Source organism: Natrix helvetica, assembly GCF_964273705.1.
Source record: "Natrix helvetica genome assembly, chromosome: 2".
In the NCBI taxonomy this organism is placed as follows: domain Eukaryota; kingdom Metazoa; phylum Chordata; class Lepidosauria; order Squamata; family Natricidae; genus Natrix; species Natrix helvetica.
The window spans coordinates 205,129,040-205,149,478 of NC_138552.1; the positions used below are offsets into that span (position 1 = coordinate 205,129,040).

Consider the following 20,439-nt stretch of genomic DNA (forward strand, 5'->3'; position numbering starts at 1 on the left):
GCCTTTACCTGAACGGAGGGCGCACTGGCGCTCCGTCCTCACCTGGGACATCCCTATTGCCGCCTTGCACAACAGCAGGGATGCCCCTCCAGCCCCATCACCAGGCTCTGTGTGCCTGCATCTCTGGCGTCGGGCGGACGCGGTCAGAATGCTTCGAAATCGGACCGACCGACTCATAGGTCGGCGGGAACTTAGCCAAATAATTGCCCTTCGACGACCCCCCCCCCTTTTTTTTTTTTTACTCTGACGCACATCCCACCTCTTGAGGCAAGCGGGAGCTGGGCTGCAGCCCCTTGCAAGCCTCTCCAGGAAGGTACCCGAAGCTAGACCTTCAGGCGCCCTGTTCAGCCGTTCCAAGACGCGCTTTTTGTCCCGGAGGCTGCATTCAAAGGGCTTTAATTCCCCCCTCCCCCAGCCCTGGCTCCCAAGAGGCCAATGCGCCCCCAAAACCCCAGCACGCCTTCTAGGAAGGCCGTTAGGACGTGTCTCCCCCCCCGCCTCCCCCCAATAACAAGAAAAGACAGCAACATCCGGGTGCTTGCAGGAAGGCCTTGTACCGCGCATGCTCCGCCTCGGTCACTCCTGCTTTGCCACTACCAGCAGTTTAAGGAGACAACAGCGATAAGCTACCATAGGGGTTTGGTGGGGAAGGAGGAAGACGGTGTTGCCACCGCCACCGCTTCACGGTGGGATCGCCTTTCTGTGTGGCGAGGCGAGGCGAGGCGGCAGCAGCAATAGCTGCCGGCATAGCCTTTCCGGGAGGATGATTGTGGGGGCGTGTGACAGCCGGCGGCAGCAAAGTCCCCGCGAAGCGCCGCTGGCGACACTCCCGGAGCAGGAGTCGCGCTGAGGGGCAGCGTTGCCGGCGAGGCAGGGCGGCAGGCCGGCGAGGCAGCCAGCCAACGCAACCACCGGGCAGCAGGGAATTGCAACTGCGCCGGGGAGAGAGAGAGAGAAACTGTGGTGGGCACCCGGCGAGATGATGGACAGCCGCTTCTACTCCCTTTAAGTGAAAAGGGGTGGGAAGTTGAGGCGGCCGCCGCTGTCACTTCTGGGTTCGCAGCCGCACGAGGAGGAGGAGGAGGAAGAGGAGGAGGAGGAAGGGGGGAAGAGGCAGGCTCGGGCTCCCCTCGCCGCGCAGCAGTAGTGGCAAAGAGCGGGAGGGGCAGGCGAGGAGAGTCGGTGCAAAAGGAGGGCCGAGGCTTAGGGGTTTGGGCGGGAAAGGAAGTGCAGGCAAAGGGCAGCCTGCGGAAGACAGTCGAAGCGGCCTTCCCGGAGCCCAGAGGGCGCCCGGGGGGTGGGGGTCGGGGGCAGAGTCGTTTGAGCTGCTCGCCTGAGTGTGGCGTGCAAGCGCGCTGGCGTGGCGAGCCGCCCCAAAGAAGCCGCCGCGCTACGTTAATCTCGCCGCTAGATTTATTTACTTCGTGCGTTCCCCTCCTTCCTTTTCCTCTTCCTGTTCGGCGCTTTCCTCTTCCTTGGTCAGGTCCACTCCTTCCCTCAACTGATAAGGGTGACTGCTCTGCCCCCTGAGTCCGCCTCTGCCTTGAGCAACCTCCCCCCCCCGCGCGCGACTTGCCTTCCCACCCCTTGCCCAGACCGAGGAGGGGAGGTGATAATGGTTGGATGAAGAAGGCAAAGCAGGAGGGGGGAAAAGCCGACACTTCGAGGCGTCCTTCCCTTTGCTTCCCCCTCCCTTTGCAGCGGGACCCTTCGCCTAGCCCGCCTGCTCCTTCCCTTTCTCCGCTCGTCTGGATGAGGTGTGTGGCCGGGCGGGAGTAGGAGCCACGGCAAGAGGGGGGTGGAGAGGGGGAGGAGGGGGAGGAAGAAGAAAAGGGTGCGCCGCCGGAGAGACCATGAGGAAATTTAACATCAGAAAGGTGTTGGACGGCCTGGCGGGCTCGTCGTCCTCTTCAGCTTCCTCCTCCTCGCAGCAGCAGCAGGCTGCAACCCGGGAGAACGACATCCAGGAGACCCTCCAGTCCGAGCACTTCCAGCTCTGCAAGGTGAATGCTGCAGCCGGTTGGGAAGAAATGGGGGGGGGGGGGGAAGCAGAGGATGATGTAGCCATGATGGGTTCTGCAGACTCTGGACTCCGATGCTTTTAAAGCTGTCAATTTAATGTGTTTGGGTTGTTGTTGTTTTTTTTAAAAATTGTGGGTGGGGGAAGAAGAGCAACCGCGAGGATGACGTTATGAGGGACCCTCGGCTTTTATTGAGAAGCATCTTCCCCTGAATGGCTATTTATCACTTGAATTTTAAGATGCAGATATGTACATGTATATCTGAGATGCTTGGAGGGAAGCCTCTAAATGTGTGCTTCGCTGTTGAACACAATTAAAATACCACTCTGATGCGATCAGAGGACAGAGTACTAAATGCTCTGCATTACCAGCAAACGGGGATTTTAACAGTCTTCAGTAAATGGTGTTCTCTAAATATAGAGGGAATAATTCTTCATTTTGGGGATGGAGGAAGAAGTAATAGTAATAGGAAAAGATATTTCTTTTCCGATGGGATGCAGTAAATGCAGTTGGAGTCTAAATTCCAAAACGGTGATGCAGCAGATTAATTCACCAGTTGTGCCAAATTGAAACACAAAACGAAGTGGATGTTCCTCTCCACCTTTAGACACCTGTGGCCTAAGCTGCTGTAGATCAGCTTGTGGATTGAATACTTTATCTAAATAATGGGTTAGGATTGATCCTTAAGATAAAAAACATTTTGGTTTTACTGGCTTTGCCTGTGCTGTTTGCTCATTATACCCCACACACAATGAGGTTAAGTATACCTCTAGTTGTTAAAAAATAAAAAGGAGGAGCATTGGTGGCCATTGTAATGCATTAAATGCAGAAGTGCCTATGTGTTGTTGTTTTTTAAAAAAATCAAGGCCTTCAGAGAAATAGAAATAGCTCTCCAAAGAGCTATCTTAATAATTAGTGAACACTTAATTACAGGAATGACTGCATCATCAAATTTCTCAGTCTGTCTCAGATTTTAATACAGTTGTTTAATTTTTGCAAGAGTTTCTAAAAATAGTAAAGTGAGAAGTGAATGATAAACTTATGTATAGGTATTTGAGCAAAGACTTCATTTTGTTTTCTGTATGTTCAGTAAGATTTAAATATATTGTAATCTATTTTCCTCCAAGTTAAAAAAAATATTTTGTACATTAAATTAAGTCATTTCTTCCTAAAACATTGGCTTTTTATTTTTCTTTGGTTGCCTGAATCACCATTGCTTCACTACCTTGACTTGACAGACTGTTCGCCATGGTTTCCCCTATCAGCCTTCAGCCTTGGCTTTTGATCCTGTTCAGAAGATACTTGCCATTGGAACACAAACTGGCGCTTTAAGGCTGTATCCTTTTGTTATGCTTTTAAAAGAAAATACTTAGAAGGCCGTCCTTATGTTCTATTTAGTCCTGGAGTTACTGTGACAAAGCACTCTGCAAGCCAGGTATGCATTTGAACGGGAGAGACAAAAAAGTTGTTCCTTTGCATTTACTTCTGTGTCTGTAATCTAAGTCTTCCAGTATTGGAAGTATAAGACATTGCGGGAAAACATGTTGGTTATTTTTACTGTTATTAATTGATAGTTTTTCTGGAAGATTAAAGCAGAGTAATTATTTTCCATGTTGCAAACCAAAAACGTGAATTAAGATTTGGGGAGGGGGGGTTTCCTTGTATGTTAAAATATGAATCAGAAATGTACCACTGGAATATGTTATCTAAAATGTTTTGATAAGTAAAATATTTTTATTGTTGTTTAATGGCAAATGAAGTAGTTGTTATGTGGCTTTCAAGTTTAAAAAATGATAGATTATTTCATAACTCAATTAGAGAACCAAAACTGAGCCAATATATGGCTTTGTTGGTAGCACTGATAGCATTAAATGTTTCTTAATAGATAAAGAAACAATATATTCTCCTTTGGAAAAAACTTTTGAGATATAAGGGAATTGTTGGCAAATGTACATGATCTAGGTACATAGTTAATAAGTGATGGTGTTTCTTTAGTAGAAGTTTAAGGTAAACAAAAGCAATTCATTTGGGGATGGACTAGAGCTGTATTCTTGCCGAGAAAATTACGTGGACATATCTATGAAGTTACTAAGAGACATTACCTTTTAATCACCTCTCCTGTTGTGGCAACATCTTAAATTACAAAAATGATTGTAGTGTTAATTTGTTAAAATTGTAATTTAATTAAAATGTTAATGCTGATTTTATCCTATTTTTTTAAACTAAAAGATGGGATGAAAGCATTGGTCTTTTTGCCAATTACAAACTACAAAAAATACTTCCAATGATGTGTTAATATAAAAGAATTTAAAATAAAGGTTGGATGCAACCAATACTTAATCCATGTTTCTTTGTTTACAAACTAAACATCTTTCTGTCTGCATTATAAATGGCAAGTCCTTCTCAACTGGCAGTTTCTGGCTTTGCTTAAGAGAGAATATATGCTACTAATTTGCAGGATGTATAAAGTCCTTTAGAAAAATACTGAACATTTGGGATTGGTTTCCATATATTGACCTGCCCTCATTGAGGATAGTGTGGAGGCTTATGTTCCACGTGGAGTAAAATAATCAGTTTAGCCCCTTGATGATTCTTTTATTGACACTGCAAATACATTAGAAAGTGGGGGATGATGCACAGGAGTAAAATTGTGAGTCAGTGTAAATAATCTGTTGAAGAAATTATAGCAAAATAAACAGTTGGATAAGAGCTGAACCATTGCATCCTGGGATACAATTTTATGTTAAAAGTCTTAGTTTTCAAATATGGACAGTGGATCAAACTAAACATAAAGACTAGACTAGTTTATTGATGTCAATGGGTATAAGCAGTTGTAATGGTTGTAATGTAAGCAGTTGTAATGATTGTGTCTATGCTATCCATAGGGTGTTTGTAAGTAAGAATTGAAAATATAAAATGCCTACATTAATTGTAGAAAAATAGTTTTTAATACTGGGACAAGTAACTTGATATGCTTTTCAAATCTTTCTATACACTAAATAGTAGAGTTGAGATTATTAGTGTGGTTTTCTATCATTTAACATGTTCTCTAGCCCCTTAGTTGCACCATATTTGCAGAATTGGAGTGTGATAATTAATGAGTTATATAGCTTGTACTTCATAAAATATTGTTAAGTCAGGAAAAACAACATGGATTTGGAATGATAAGGTTGGTTTTTTTCTACTTCCACTGTGCAACAAAAGGCATGGAGATAATAGGTTGTCAAAGTCTAGGAATAGGGTTTCGTACTTGTCAATCACACATAGAAACTAAAGGGGACTACTGCCCTATATTTCAAATTCCTGGAGTACGTACTTATTCAGTCCAGTAGCACCATAAACAGCAGTTTCTGGAAAGGTTTGCTGCATAAACATAGCTTGCTTCATTCGGTATAGAAACTACAGTGAAAATTCTAAATTTTATAAACAGCTGAAAGCTTTTTTTTCTAGTTTCTTTTAAATATTTAGTAAAATGTTTAGTGACACCTACTTTCTACTGTTCTTTGCATAAATGTGTATCCGTTCCTCTTAAACAAAATTTTAGTTTTATCAACTTTCATCAGACTAGTCAACTTCAACTCTAGTTTGAAGATCCTATATATAAAATTATATTAATAGGGTCTTATACTGTTGTTTCCTTGTTCCTTAAGCAACTGCTCCTCTACATGACAAAGAGATTTCAAATCTGGCTCTTTTAAGGGTCCTGGAATTAATGGAATTAATAAACTATACCCAACAATGTACATAGAGGTAGTCCTTGACTTAATCACAATTAAGCCCCAAATTTCTGTTGCTAAGCAAGACAATTGTTAAGTGAGTTTTGCCCCATTTTACAACCTTTTTTGCTACAGTTATTAAGTTAATCTCTGCAGTAACAAACCTAAATCTCAAAGGTGCTTAGTAACAAACCTAAATCTCAAAGGTGCTTTTTCAAAAGGCAACTGGACTTTGTTTTTTCCTTTTTTTTTTTAAACAAAATTTTATTGGTTTTTAAAACAAAATATTCAAGGAAAGGGGTAATGGATGAAGTACAAATTTTGACAGTTACATTATGCAGGAAATAGCCCTCCCCCCCCATTCTCATAACTTTCATTTACTAATACATTAGTTTGTTATTACTAAGTACTATTTTGTCAGCAATAAACTTTTATCTTAAGATAATTTCAATCATTTTATATCACACAGATTTTCAAGTTCATTTTTGTGATCTGAGTTTTCTCAATGTTGCCTCTTCTCCCCCCTCTCCCCCTGGCAGGGCTCCGGCACCTCCTGTGTCCTGTAAGTCCGGTGTAGTGTCATTAGGTTTATCTAGGAGGACTTTATTTTTTCCATAAAGGCCTCAGCCTCAGTTGATTCTAACTCTCATGTCCTCCCAGAATATTAGCATACCTTCTGACAACAGCCATAGAAACCACACCCCTTTCTGGTATAATTTATTCGCTAAGAGCGAATATTTTTTTCTTTTATCTCTAACTTTCTTTGGGATCTGTTTCAGAATGGCTATTTCTCTATCCTTATATTTTAATGTTTGCCCCCTTTGTGCACTCAGAATCTCGTCTCTTGTGGTCTTTCTAAGAAATTTGATGTGTGCCTCCCTTGGGACATTGTGTGTTCTAGCATATGTTGAGTTTACTCTATAAACCAGGTCCATGTCCCACCCCATCTGTTGTCTGTCTTTTCCAATAAATTCAGCCAATAAATTTGCCATAATATCCCTCAAGTTTTCATCATCAACCTCAATTACATTTTGAAACCTAAGAAAGAAGGACATCCATTTTTATCTGGTGGTTCTCCAGTTCTTGATTTCCTTTCTGCACTCCCTTTACCTCTCTTCTCATCTCAGCCGTTCCCTCCTCCAAAAGTTCCAGTCTCTGTGAATTTTGGGTCACATGGTCTTTATTCTCTCTGATCTGCTCGTTCATTTCTTTCAGTTGATTTTTTAATTCCTCCTGCCCCTTTAAGAGTTGTTCAAACATCTGTTGAAAGTCCACTTCAGAGGGCTTGGGCTGGAACAGGGAAGTTAGTGTCTGTTGTCCGCTGGGGCTGGAGGTTGAGGATGTTGGGGCGGAGCCGACTTTGTTTTTTCCTTGATGAAGATGTTTATCTTCTCATCAAAGAAGATTCATCAATTGTAACTGGATGGTTGGGGTGTGTGTGGAAAGATTAGTTCTGAAGTTGTTAAATGAATCTGGCTTCTCTATTGACTTTGCTTGTCAGAATGTCGCAAAAGGTGATCACATGGCTCGTGCGGCCGCCTGCACACTTGATGTGCGCTGTGTGAGCATGTGCAGTACAATAAAAATTGTTCTGTGCATGCACAGAAGCGAAAAACAAGATGGCGGCGCTGATTTGGGGTGCGGCAGGCCTGGGTTGCTGCCAGTTCCAGCGACCCAGGCTGCCAAACCACTACCGTTTTGGTTGAACCGGTCCAAACTAGTAGGAACCCACCACTGAAGAGATCCATGGTTTTACGAATTTAGTGCCCTTCATTAGATGTTGAAGATTGGCTACGTTCTCAAAGTACAAAAATTGGGCAATTTCAACTGCCCCACCATTCCAAGCATTGGAACCACCATAGGTTAAATATTGAGATTCATAATGCCCACAAATCTAGCCATTCCACTGCCTCTAATTCAGTAAGCTTAGTTCACATGGTTTTAGCAAAATTTATTAGTTAAAAATAGCTATTCATTTTTTCTGATTTTTGGATACCATAGTCTAGCTGCCATTCAGCTCTCTTTCTACAGTGCCTATTTGTTTTAGTATGGTTTATTATTATAGCATATTTTCAAAAGGTTACTTTTTTATAACTATTCACTTTCAAGCAATGATCTATAAAAATGTCCCTCCTGTCAAAAATAATATTCTCTTAACCCCTCTATAAATTGCAGCCTAGTAACTTCTTGGGTTTTCCTTCTCTGAACAGTTGATCAATTTGAATCAGTTGACTTTGGGATTAGCAAATAATGCCACAGGAGAGTTTCAGGTGGGATTTGCAAAAATTCAACCTTAATTGTGCATGATTGCAAAAACCTATAAGCTATTTTAAATTTTGATAACCCACAGCATTAAACAATATCTCACATTAGAATCTTAATTCGGAGACTTGTATTCCATTTTAGAGAGCCAGTTTGGTGTAGTTAAGGCATCAGGCTAGAATCCAGAGATTGTGAGTTCTAGTCCTACCCTTAGGCAAGAACCAGCTGAGAGACCTTGGGACAGTCACTTTTTTTCCAGCCCTAGGAAGAAGACAGTGGCAAACCACTTATTTAAAAACAAATCTTGCCAAGAAAACTGTAAGGAGTAGTCCAGGCAGTTTCTGAGAATTGGACCTGATTGAACAATAACAAAAAAATATTTTGAATCAATTGGCATGACTGACTCAGATTCATCCAGAATTCAGATTCTGTTTTAGCTTAATTCTTAAATGTATGGGTTTTGTTTCTATTAGCACTCCAAATTTTGCAAGCTGTAGAAAAATGAAATTATGATGCAACTATTGACTTAAATAACTAACAAAACTCATAAAATACACAAAGCATATTTTTGATAGTTGTCTATTATCATGAGCATAAAACAATATATTTTGGAAACTCAGTTTTATAAATTAGATAATACCAGATACTGTTAGTTCGGCATGTGACTAAATTATTAGGTGATTTATTTATTCTATTTAAAATTTCCTTGTACGTTTTTCAAAAAGAAATTTCAGTCATAAAAAGAGAAGCATTTCAGGTTTTGCATTTACAGTTCACAGTTCGTCTTCTTTCTTAACTCCTGTTAATAACATTATTTGTGTAAAGTCTCTAATAGAGTATACTTTATAATTGTTAGGAAGTGTATTTTTTTTTGAAGGAAGCTTAGATAGTTCATCTGCAGTTTCCAGCATACTTAAGCTTCATGAATATGCTAGGACTTCTATTGCCTTGTTAGTTACCTGTGGCAGCTTCCGTTCTGTTTCTCAACTGAAGTTTGATTGCTTAATCCATAAAACTTTCAATAGTAATCTAGTGAACTTTAGAAAAAGTGTGACTACTAGTGCTGCTTATAAAGACTAGATTGTATCCCAAGATCTAAGATAAAATTTTCTTCTTGTTGGTTGACAGTTACTGAGCAAAGAATCCTTTTTTTCATGATTGACCAAATATTCTTACTGATAGCATGGTAAATAAAATTACATAATAAAAGTAGTAAATGTGAGCGACATCTTATTAACAAGATAGGTTAAACCATTTGAAAATAGATTTATAAATATTTATTATGATCAAATTACTTGTGTGATCAATTCTGAAATTACATATTTTGTGTAAAATGTTATGAACATATTTCTAGTTGCTTAATAAAATTGTTTCATTGCGAACTACTTTTCCTTCTTTGAAAGTTCTGTGAAAGATTTCATAGATGCTTATAAAATCATAAGTTTTACCCTATCCAGTAAGGTTTAATAGAAAAGGTGATAATATCCTTGGAGCAAAATGTTTGATTCCAGAACATGTGGGTTTATGGGTATGATGCTTATGTATTAAGTGTACTTTATAGTTCAGTCAGCTAACACAATGTTTGTGTGTGCATGATTAACTGTGCTTCGCATACAAGATGATTCTGCTGAGGTTATATAAATGTAAATATTACTAATACAGTGCCCACTTGTTCATTATTCTTTGGGTATATGTACTTGGTGTAGGCATTTTTTAAGAGCTGCAAGTTAGCACTGGCCTGCTTTGGTATGTGTGTATACATGATATGGATGTTCCTTTGTCATATTTTTAGTGTTCTTTGTACAAATAAAAAGTATCAGTATGCCTTTTATTGCGCTTTCCCCAATTGGCAAATAAAAACATCAAAAAACAACAGGATAGCTTTTCCTGGGCTTGGGCCCTGGCAGGTAGTCTGGAAAAAAACATGTCCCATCTGTTGCTTGATCTTGCTAAGGAAGCAAGATGTCAATGCCTGCAAAAAAAATTGAAACAGATTTTTTAAAAATAAAAACTTTACAGGAAAAATGTGTTGAAATACTGTTAGTTGTGCACTGAGATTATTGAAAAGATCTCTCGTGTGTTTGTGGGCAGGTTATTTTTAATGACAGATTCCACTCTAAAGAGATTTTCCAGTGGGTGGGAGTAGAGGTATGCTGGTTGATTCCTCAGTAACTTTTTTGGGGAACTTGGTTGAAAGTAGCACTCAGGATGGCTCAGGATGCACACCTCTAGAGTACATTATAAAAGACTGAAATTGAGTATTCCACTAATGATGTACTTAATGGCCTTCCATATAATGCTTTATGAAATAATGTGATTGTTCAAACAGCATGTTTTTTGTGTAATCTTCAATTATATGAAGGCTGTAGTTGCAGACCACGTTGTTCAAGGTTTATAGGGCAACCTATTAGAATGGATGCTTATTAATGGAATTTAAAATCTGAAACTTTAAGTCCCTTTGGTAATGTTACCTAAGATTAAAAAATTGACTAAGTTCATGCTCTGTACTAAACCATTACAATTTTGTCATATATGTAAATAAGACCAGTGTGGCTTATTCAACAAATCATGCCATAAAATTAAGGCAAAGCATGCTGTATGATTTCAGCTATAAGATTAAATGCTGTCACTGTAACTTTAAATGCTATAATTGTAATAACTTTTTGAACTTTAGTATGTAGTTCTTTTTATAAATTAATTGAAGATCTCATTAACAAATTTTGATTGGAGTTAAGCAGCTATGATGATGATGATGATGATGATGATGATGATGATGATGATGTTAATCTTTGGTGAGATTCACAGCCTTTGGGGCTGGTTGGTAGCTCAACAGCTAAAGTCCTAACCAAGGACCTAGGAACTGTTAAGGTAACGTCGGAGGATATAAGTTGTTCCAAGTAGGGTGGTTTTTTGTAGAGTCAGAATGTTATGTTGTAGGCCAAGTGCCTGTCAGTCTGGATTCTGAAGTCCCACAAGATCTTGCCTTTCTCATTCTCTAAAACCTTCTCAACCTGATGGTCCCAGTGGCTTTTGCTGTACTCCAATCCAAACTTTTGGCACAATTTCCAGTGAATAATCTTAGCAATGCGGTCATGGCATTGTAGATAGTCAGTTTGTGCTGCACCCACTGATCAAGTGGTCGACTGTCTCATCTTTCTCATTACAGAGGCGATATTTGCTGTTGTTGGTAACGTTGAATTTTTGCCTTCATGTAGTTTGTGGCTAAGGCTTGTTCTTCAGCTGCCAAAATAAAGCCTTCTGATTCTTTTTTCACTACTCCTGATCTTAACCAGTTCCAAGTTAGTTTTTGGTCAGCTTTGCCTTCAATACTTTTCAAGTATTGGCCATGCATAGCTTTGCTTTCCCAATTTTCAGCTCGCTTCTCAATTACTTCTTTCTTATATTTAGCTTTTAACTTAGTTGCCTTCAAAAGGCCTCCTTTATTTACTTCCTTAATCATTGGTTCTTCACTTTTCTGGATGTAATCATTCAAGCTGTGTCTTTCTTCTTCCACAGTCTGCTTTACTTGTAGGAGGCCTCGACCACCCTCTGCTCTTGGTAGATACAATCGGTCAACATCACTTTCAGGGTGCAGGGCATGATTCATTGTCATAAGCTTCCTTGTTTTTCTGTCCAAATTGTCCAACTCCGTCTGGGTCCAGTCAATTATTCCTGCAGAGTATCGAATTACAGGTATAGCCCAGGTATTTATGGCTTTTATGATGTTTCCTCCACTCAGTTTGGACTTTAGTATCTTGCGAATTCGTCGAATGTACTTGGCTGAGGTTAATTCCTTGACTTTATTATGCATTAAGTCAGAGGCCTCTAAACTCCCCAAGTACTTGTAGCCTTCTTCTGATTTTACTGTCTTTATCATTTCTTCATTCTCAAGTTGTATTCCATCATCTTCTAGGACCTTGCCTGCCTTGGTTGCCATTGTTGCACATTTGTCAATTCCAAACTGCATACCAATGTCTTGGCTAAATTCTTTTGTGCTTTCAATTAATAAATTCAGTTCAGCTTTTGTTTTACCAAACAGCTTCAAATCATCCATGTACACCAAGTGTGAAATTTTCAGTCCTTTCTTTGCAAGTTCGTATCCACAGTTCACCTTCTTCAAAATGGTTGTCAGTGGTAGCACTGAGAGTATAAAAAGTAGGGGTGAAAGGGAATCACCCTGGAAAATGCCTTGTTTAATTTCAACTTCACCCAATTCTTCTCCATTAGCCATAAGCTTCGTTTTACAGAGGTTCATTGAAGTTGTTGTTGTTGTTGTTGTTGTTGTTGTTGTTGTTGTTGTTGTTATTATTATTATTATTATTATTATTATTATTGGTCGTATACTCAGAGAGATGCTTAAACTGACTTTGGGATATTTATCCACCTATCGAGTCCTTCCCTAAGGACTTGGAATAGGCAAATGTTGTTTGATAGTGTTTAAGGCATTCTCGCAGGATGTGATTTCAAGCAAAATTGCATTTTGCAATTGATTTGTTGTGATTTTGACAATACCAGTGGTGTTCACACAGTGCTCCAGATGCTCGGATTGTACCCAAGGTGCCTATTAAATTGATGCGGTCTTTGCTTCCTTTTGCCACGTTCATTCTATTTGCAGATCTTTATATTTTGTTACTTTCTACAGTTCTTTAACTTCTCCAAATAATGTCACATCCATTATTTTTTGTCCTTTTTTTATCAACAGTTGTTAAATCTAGAGTGTTACGTGGCAGGTACTTGTCTGTCTAATTCTAAAGTCCCAGAGTACTTTAGCTTCTATTTGCTATTAATTTTCTGTTACTTAGTCTATTTTGTGCTTTCACCTGTTTTTCTTGCAAACAAATGGTATTTCTTGCAAACAAATGGTATTTCTTGCAGATATTGTTGCTAGCTTGTCATGCCCTTTTTTTGTAATCAGTTTGTGCAGTTTTCTTGCAGTGGTTAAATAGGTGGGCCACTGTTTCTTAAGTTTCTCTGCATAAGCAGCATTTGCTATCATGTGTTGCCTTCTCAGTTCTGCCTTTATATGCATTTGTTCTTAAAGCTTGAGCTCGTGCAGCCAGAATTAGCCTGTCTGTTTCTTATTTCAACTTTCCTGCTCTTAGCCATTGCCAGGTCTTCTTGTTATCTGCTTTGCCTGCTATTTTTTAAGTACTGGCCATGTAATATTTTGCCCTGCTTTGTATCTCTTTTCTAATCTTCATTTGGTCTGTATTGTAGGCCATGTTATAGGCCAGTTTGGTCTTTCCAGTTCTCAGTAAGCCTTCATGGTATACTAGCTTCAGTGCATCTTCTTCACTGTCCTTCAGATATTCTTCCAATGCCCTTTTTTCCTTCTTCAACTGTCTAGTGCACTTACAGCATTCTATGCCCACCTATTTCCCTTGGTAAGTAGAATCTGACAACTTTACTGTGTGGATTTAGGGCATGGTTTATCGTCATTCTTTTTCTGATCTTCCTATCAAGGTTTTTTTTAAACTTCTTTTTGAGTCCAGTCCACTATTTAGAGGCTGTGTCTCTAATGATTGAATTGCCCAGGTATTAACTGCCCTGATGGTGTTTCTGTAGTATTCACTACATTCACTATTATATGAAATGCTAATAATTATTTCATCACTATTAACAAGATTTTCAAATTACTTCCAGAAATTTGACAGTGTACCTTTGACACCCCATTAAGATTGTGAGAGATAATTTGTTCAAAAAGAAAAATGTGACTTGGAATTCATATGAGCACACACTTACCACCTGTTGGGAACACCTTAAACAAATTAATCTTTTCCTAGAACTGCTTTTTGACTATGAAGGCCACCCAGTAAAAACCCAATAAAGCTGCAGCTACTTTAAAGTATTTCTGAGAGGTGATATAGGAACATCAATGCAAGTTTTAAATCACATATTGCCCTTCAAATCCAATCCTATGTGCACCTATATTTTTCTATTTCTTTACACTTGGTTTCTTTATCAAAAGTAAATGGAGGTCCTTCTTAAAGCTCCAGAAACCTAACAATGCTTTCTATTAAAATGGAGATAAACATTTTGGCTGTGACAAATCTTTTAATTAAAAGCTTATCTTTTCTATAATTTTGGGTTTTATGATATTTAGGTTGATTCCTCCAAAGTCTTATTTACTCTTTGGTCACAATCCTTGCCATTTTAGCAACTTTTACTGCACATTGCTGTCCTCTGAATATTCACTGCTGTGAGAGGAAAGTAATGTCATGCACATTTATGGAAGTTCATCCAGGCATATATAAACATTAAGTTCCCAGTATGAGTCAGGACATTCAGAAGATGTAATAATATTGCTTTGTGTTGTATGGGTCAAACAAATGCCAAATTCTCCTACAGTGGGTTCCAGCTATGGGGACTTCTTGGCTTCACTCCACCAACTGCTGTGGGCACCAGCTGTCATTAGACTCTTCTGAGAATCTAATCAGCTGCCATATTCTGTTGGAGGAGGGGAATTCTGCTTCTTGATAATTGGAGGACATGACATCCTATCATGATTCTAGCAAATTATTCCTTTTATTTTGAGGAATTTAGCCACAGGATATTTTAGCTGAATAATTTCATTATTATTGGGATTTCTTTGTTGCTGTGCAGTGCTACAGATTTAACAGAAAAAAATGTACTTCAGAGTGACCAGACATATGCACATAGCATCTACCTTAAAGAAGCTAGGTTTGTGTGGCTGCCTTGCTAAACTGCAGCACAATTTGAGGAAAGGAGTATATATTGTTTACAGAGTTAAAAACAGAAGTTATGTTTTGCACCTCTGCAAGTATTGAAGGACCTTTTAGCCTTTGAACTTAAAACACTGCATAGTCTTACTGGACATACAGTAGGAACTTATTTTTTGTATCCTTATATTTTTGGATATTTCCTCATTTCCATATGAGTTAGGCCTGTAATTTTTGTTGCCTTATTGTCTAAGTTGATTGATTATTGTGAAATCTCCATGTCTTATACTCTCAATTTGCAGGAAAAGATTCATAAGTGATCATCCACTTTATTGGATTTTTCCAATACTGTTCCTCTTGACTGATTTGCCTATTCCGTTGTAACTTAGGGAGTAGCTCACTGCAGTGCAGCAGTATGGATAGTTAAATGTGCACGTTACACCTCTGGTACATGAGATGTATTGTTTGCCAATTTGCTTGGGTCCAATTCAAGGTGCTGATTATAACTTTTAAAGTTCGATGTACCATGGACTGAGATATTTGAGGGACTAACTCTTTCAATTATATCTATTATTTTCTCTGGCAAGGGAGCATGTTGTGGGTTCCATTGGACAGGGAGTGTCATCAGGCAGGGCCCTAGGAAGAATGCCTTTTCTACCACAGTCCCCACTCTGCAGAACATCATCTCTGCCAAGGTGAGACTGGGCCCAACCCTGTTGGTCTATCAGAAGGCCTTTAAAACATGGTTTTGCCAACTAGTTTGAAGATTGCATTCGAGTATAGTTTGCTGGATGGGTGTATGACAGTTAATGGAATGCATTTTATCTCTGTTTTGTTGCCATTTTCATTATTTTTTTCTTCTAGTTTTTAGTTTTAATTCAGATTGGTTCTTTTGATTTTTTTAAAAATATATTTTGATTATTATGTATGCTGCCCACAGTTTCTTCTATGTAGAATGGCTGTCTGTACAAATGAGACTAAATAAATGAATAAATATTGTTTTAGTGCCACACAATTTATCTGGTGATCAAATATAAATAGCAAAATATTTAAGTTATAGGATTATTATGAAGCTGTTCTATGCAATTTATAGTAGTCAACTTCAAAATGATAACAAAGTGCCCCACATACTGTATGCTGGCTGGTACATTTTTATGTGAGAGTTATTACCTGTAAGAAATAATTTATTAGTTTGAATGGAACACTGAGGGTTACATATATAAAAAGTCTGTGAATAATAGGAGAGTCTGCTATAAACTGTTTATGGCTTACATTTACTAGCTTTAGAAGCTGTCTCTCTTAATGTCCACATTTTCTTTTCTTTTTTGACTTCTGTTCTCTTTCACAGCAAATAGTAAGTATAAATTTATATTAAGCTTTTATTACACTTTATCATTGTTGTAAGCATCAAATTGTATGTCATTTAATTATTTTTTGTTTCATGCAAAAAGTCCAAAGGATTTTTTTTAACTAGCATTAAAATTTATGCCTTTTCTCTAATCAGAGCCATTGATTTTACCAGCTCTATTCTTCTGTTATAGGTAATGTCCATTGTTATGCATATAAAAGTCTTGTTGTCATTTATCAAAAGAAATGTTTTGATTTATTAAAAAATGTTCCATGTTTTCCAATTGTTGGTCCACCAGTCCCAAAGTAATATTTCTGAGTTTCAACTGTATATTAGTTTTTACAAACTTCTGAATTAATTGTGCATTTGAATCCAATTATTTTTGGCTTTTGAACGTGTTCTCTCCTGTGGGCTGCATTTCCAAGATACATTTGAGGTTGGACAATTTTAGACAATTTTTTTTTTGGTAGCAAATACCAGCAACACATCATTTTATAAAACATCCTGTTTAAGATTATAATGTGAATTTCAACCCTCTCATGCAGATATCTCATTGTTCCATTTGTATATTATCTTTTTCTTGTGCCATATCCGTTATCGGACATTGGTGATCATGTTGGCGATCCTATTTTTATCAACAGCCGCACAAAAAAGTGCTGTTGAGTTTTGTCAAAACCAGTCCCTTAGATTTTGAAGCCATGATGATGATCTTCTGGCTGGACCTCATTTGCCTTCAATCTTTCCTTGGAGGATTAAGTGAATATTATACACAAAAGTTTTGTTCATTTATCAAGCATTCTTTCCCTTGTTTATCTTCTATTTTAAATTTTAGTGGCAGTTTATAGTTTTTAGCAATAATATGTACATTTTTGTACATAATTCTATTTCAAATTTCTTCTTTTTGTGTTTACTGCCCAAAGTCCTTTTATTTACTTTAATAATTGTACATAGCAAAACCATTGACATATATATCCTTAAAATTCTCTTTTAATATTACTTTAAAATCTCCTGAAAGAGATTTCTAATATATCACTATAAGCTAACCATTATCCTTAGTTATCATGCCTTTTTGGTAATATGCTTCTTGTAGCGAAAAGACATACACATATTTTCAGACATATAATTGTCTATGTGTTCCATACTCTTAATATGGCATGTCCAATAAAATGATTTTTGAACTCAACATTAACTTTAACTTTGTCATACCATAAATAAGTGTGCCACCCAAATCTCAAATCATGCCTTTCTACTTCAATAACCTTCTATTTGACAGTATCACCAAATCTTTCATCCAAACTAGATAACTTGCAAAATATAATTTTAAATTAGCTAGACTTAAGTCTCTTCTTTAGCATCTTGTAATACCTTGTACATAACATTGAATTTTAAAAAAAACATAGTTCTAGAATTTTTTGCTTTCAATACTAGTTTTTAAAGTACATCTTTTTTGTTGGTGTTGCAATTATACAATTCTTTATTCAGCTCATATTCACTTTGAGGTAGGTCTTCCTAAATTCAGCTGTATTTTTAATAGTGTCTAGTTTATTCCTCCTCAGGTTTGTTTAATTAAGCCTGAGATATCAAAAGCTGCCTTCACAAATGATGACTCTGGAAAGCTTAGTCCTTAAATGTAATTTCCAGGTTTCTAAATTGGATTTACGTATTGCTTCCCACCACTGATAAGATTTTTGTGCCTAACCTTTCCACCTACTATCTTCAAATCGTAGAGGTGTATGTATATTGCTTCAGCACAAGTGCTGGTTCCAAACAAGGCTTCATTTGCCACCTTTTCCAGGGAAAAGGCCTTTTATGGGAGCGTGTGACATCAGAAATAGCTTTAGGCTACAACTGAGTAGGCACTGACCCAGGGCACCAAAGCTTAGGGGGTGCCAGTACTGCCCCTCCTGTGAATTGTTCTAAAATTGAAAATCTTTCCATGGTAGGAGTTGGCTCCATCAGCAAATATGACTTAAAGGTACATATATTCTTGAGCCAAACTTCCTGGCATGTTTTGCCAAACAGTAGGGCTTGCACTGCAGTTTCCTAGTCAAAAAAGCTGGCAATGTAACAGTGAGTGCCTATTGCCTTATTGAATCTGCAAAGCACAAGATTAGTTAAAAAAAAGGGCAGCGTCTGGAAAACCTGAATTTTGACTGAGTTATTAAGATCAACCCCAACCCCACCAATTTGTATGTATATTTAATAATTTGTCTAATTTGCTAAACGTGATAACTGTAATTATAATAATGCCATACAGCATCAAGTATATTAAAGGAATCACTTAAATAATTGTTTAAACCAGAAGTATTGAACCCATGGCCCACAGACTGCATGTGGCCTTGGGCAGCTGGTAATGTGGCCCCACAAAGTTGTAAACCTTTAAGATATTTACGTGATATATATACATTAACTATATTGTATATTTTACATGCATCCCAAGACAGCTCTTCTTCACTCAATGGGGCCCAAGCAAACCAAAAAGTTGGACACCCATGTGCTAAACCAGGGGTGTCCAAACTTGAGAACTTTAAGACTTGTGGACTTCAACTCCCAGAATTCCCCAGCCAGCCATGCTGGCTGGGGAATTCTGGAAATTGAAGTCCACAAGTCTTAAAGTTTTCCTGTGCACCGCTTGGAGAGTCCAAGCAATGGGTTAATTCACTCTGGTTGCCCTGGATACTGAGGAACTTTTTTTCTCCCTTTAACCACACCTCCTCGTGTGATTACTGCCAGAATAATTTTCCTCATGCCCAGATCGGATGTATTTTTGAGTTCAGGCTATTAATCCTTGGCTTGGACTCTCCTAAAAATTTGGAAAACCTTTTCCTCTTCAAAACGAACTTTTCTCCCTGCCTTTTATTCTTCTACAATCAACATCAGCTATCTAGGAGGCCAGGAGGTAAGCGTGTGTGGGGGAGGTTGTTTCTCCACAGCCTCGCACTTTTGCAGGCTTGGAAACTTGCCGCTTGCTCCCAGAGCGCGGCAACAGCGGCGAAGGGGTTTTTTTTTTCTTTGTTTTTTGGTCGGTTCCCTCCACGGTTGTTATTTTCCAGCCTAGTTTTTTCGTTTTTTTGACTTCCCTGCGTTTTTTTCCACCCCTCAGCCCCCGCGGAGCTACGAGCGGCCCGGATTGATCCTGGCTGCCGCTCTCCTCTCCGCCCAGCTCCTCGCTGTTGCGGCGGCCATTTTTAGGCGCGAAAAGTTCGCGCCTTTAATTTTAGGCCTCTGCCGCTCAGCCACGCTCCTGCAGGAGGCCGCTTGGTGGCTACAGGGCCTCGCCGGGCCCGCCCAACGGACCCTCGGCCACCACCCACTGGACATCAGCGGCGCTGGTAATTTGGCCACCACGTGTCCTTTGCACCGGCACAGGGAAGGATTTTCTTTATCCTTAAGATCTGGCCAGGCCTTCGCCTTTTTTTAAGCTCTAGTCTCCTGGCCTACGGACTTCCCTGCCTCTCCTGCAAGGGTTACTGCAGCCTGAGCTGCAGGCCCACCTCATAGCTCAGCCTCCTGGGTGTCCTCCTCCCATTTGGCTACTGGTGTTAGGCTGAAATGGATTTATTAATTTTTCCTATACCTGTATTATTAATCATAATTGTCTTTTTTCTTTATGCCTTTCAGTGTAGCCAGTCGAATTCCGCTGCAGCCCACCCGTTTGCCTGTGTTTTCTGCATCATCCTTGTGCGGTCATTGGCATGGAGCTCCCTCCATCAGGTTCCGTTGAGGCTAGATCCGGCCCCTCTCAGGCCCCTAGCAAGGATCCCCCTTCCAGTAGGGGTGGGAGTGTGGGCAAGGGTATCTCAGGGGACACCCATAGGCACCCTGTCAAGGCCCCGACTGCAGCCGAAACCAAGGACGCTGAGAGACGCCAGCGGGCCCTTGATAAACAATTTGAGAAGGCCCGGCGCCAGGCTGGGACAGGGTCCCCCCCAGAGGTGGCCCCCGTTCCCCCATCCAGAAGTGATATCTTGGCATTGCTGAATGAGGAGGTAGAGTCTCAGGATCTGTCCCCGGACAGATCACTGGCGGAGCCAACTTCTCCTGCCCCGTCCTGGTCATATGAGCAGGACCCAGTCCCAGAGGGTCACACCAGGGCTTCCCCGGCTGGGGGTTCTCCCTACCATCTCCAAGACCCCAGGGACCCGGGATCAGATTCTGATCAGGAGCCCGAGCTGTCACCGCGCGTGCAGGCTTTGGTCGATCGTGCTATCGCCAGAGGCATTGCTGAGGGCCTCCAAAAGCGCTCCCCTCCCCCTTCGGGGCCAGGGACCGCTTCCCGGGGCCCGGCGGCCCCTCCTCCAGCCAAGCGTGCCCGCCATCCGTCCCTTGAGTCATCCGTGGTCAGCGAAACCTCCGCCATCGAGGACGCTGACCAGGACGGCCTGGAGCTATCTGAAGACGAGGGCCTCCCC

The 20,439-nt window shown here is 39.9% G+C and overlaps 1 protein-coding gene across 4 annotated transcripts in view; it reads left to right on the plus strand.

The window, feature by feature from the left end:
* Positions 1–576: 576 nt before the first annotated feature.
* The window catches only part of STXBP5 (syntaxin binding protein 5), a 135,704-nt gene continuing 115,841 nt past the window's right edge, over positions 577–20,439 (plus strand). For 3 of the 4 annotated variants that reach the window (XM_081945643.1, XM_081945644.1, XM_081945645.1), the window contains exons 1-2: positions 577–2,003; positions 3,260–3,357. In XM_081945643.1, coding sequence (XP_081801769.1) covers positions 1,854–2,003; positions 3,260–3,357 — 248 coding nt within the window. In that variant the 5' untranslated portion in view covers positions 577–1,853. The remainder of the gene's footprint in view (positions 2,004–3,259; positions 3,358–20,439) is intronic. The other variant, XM_081945646.1, reaches the window with a different exon arrangement.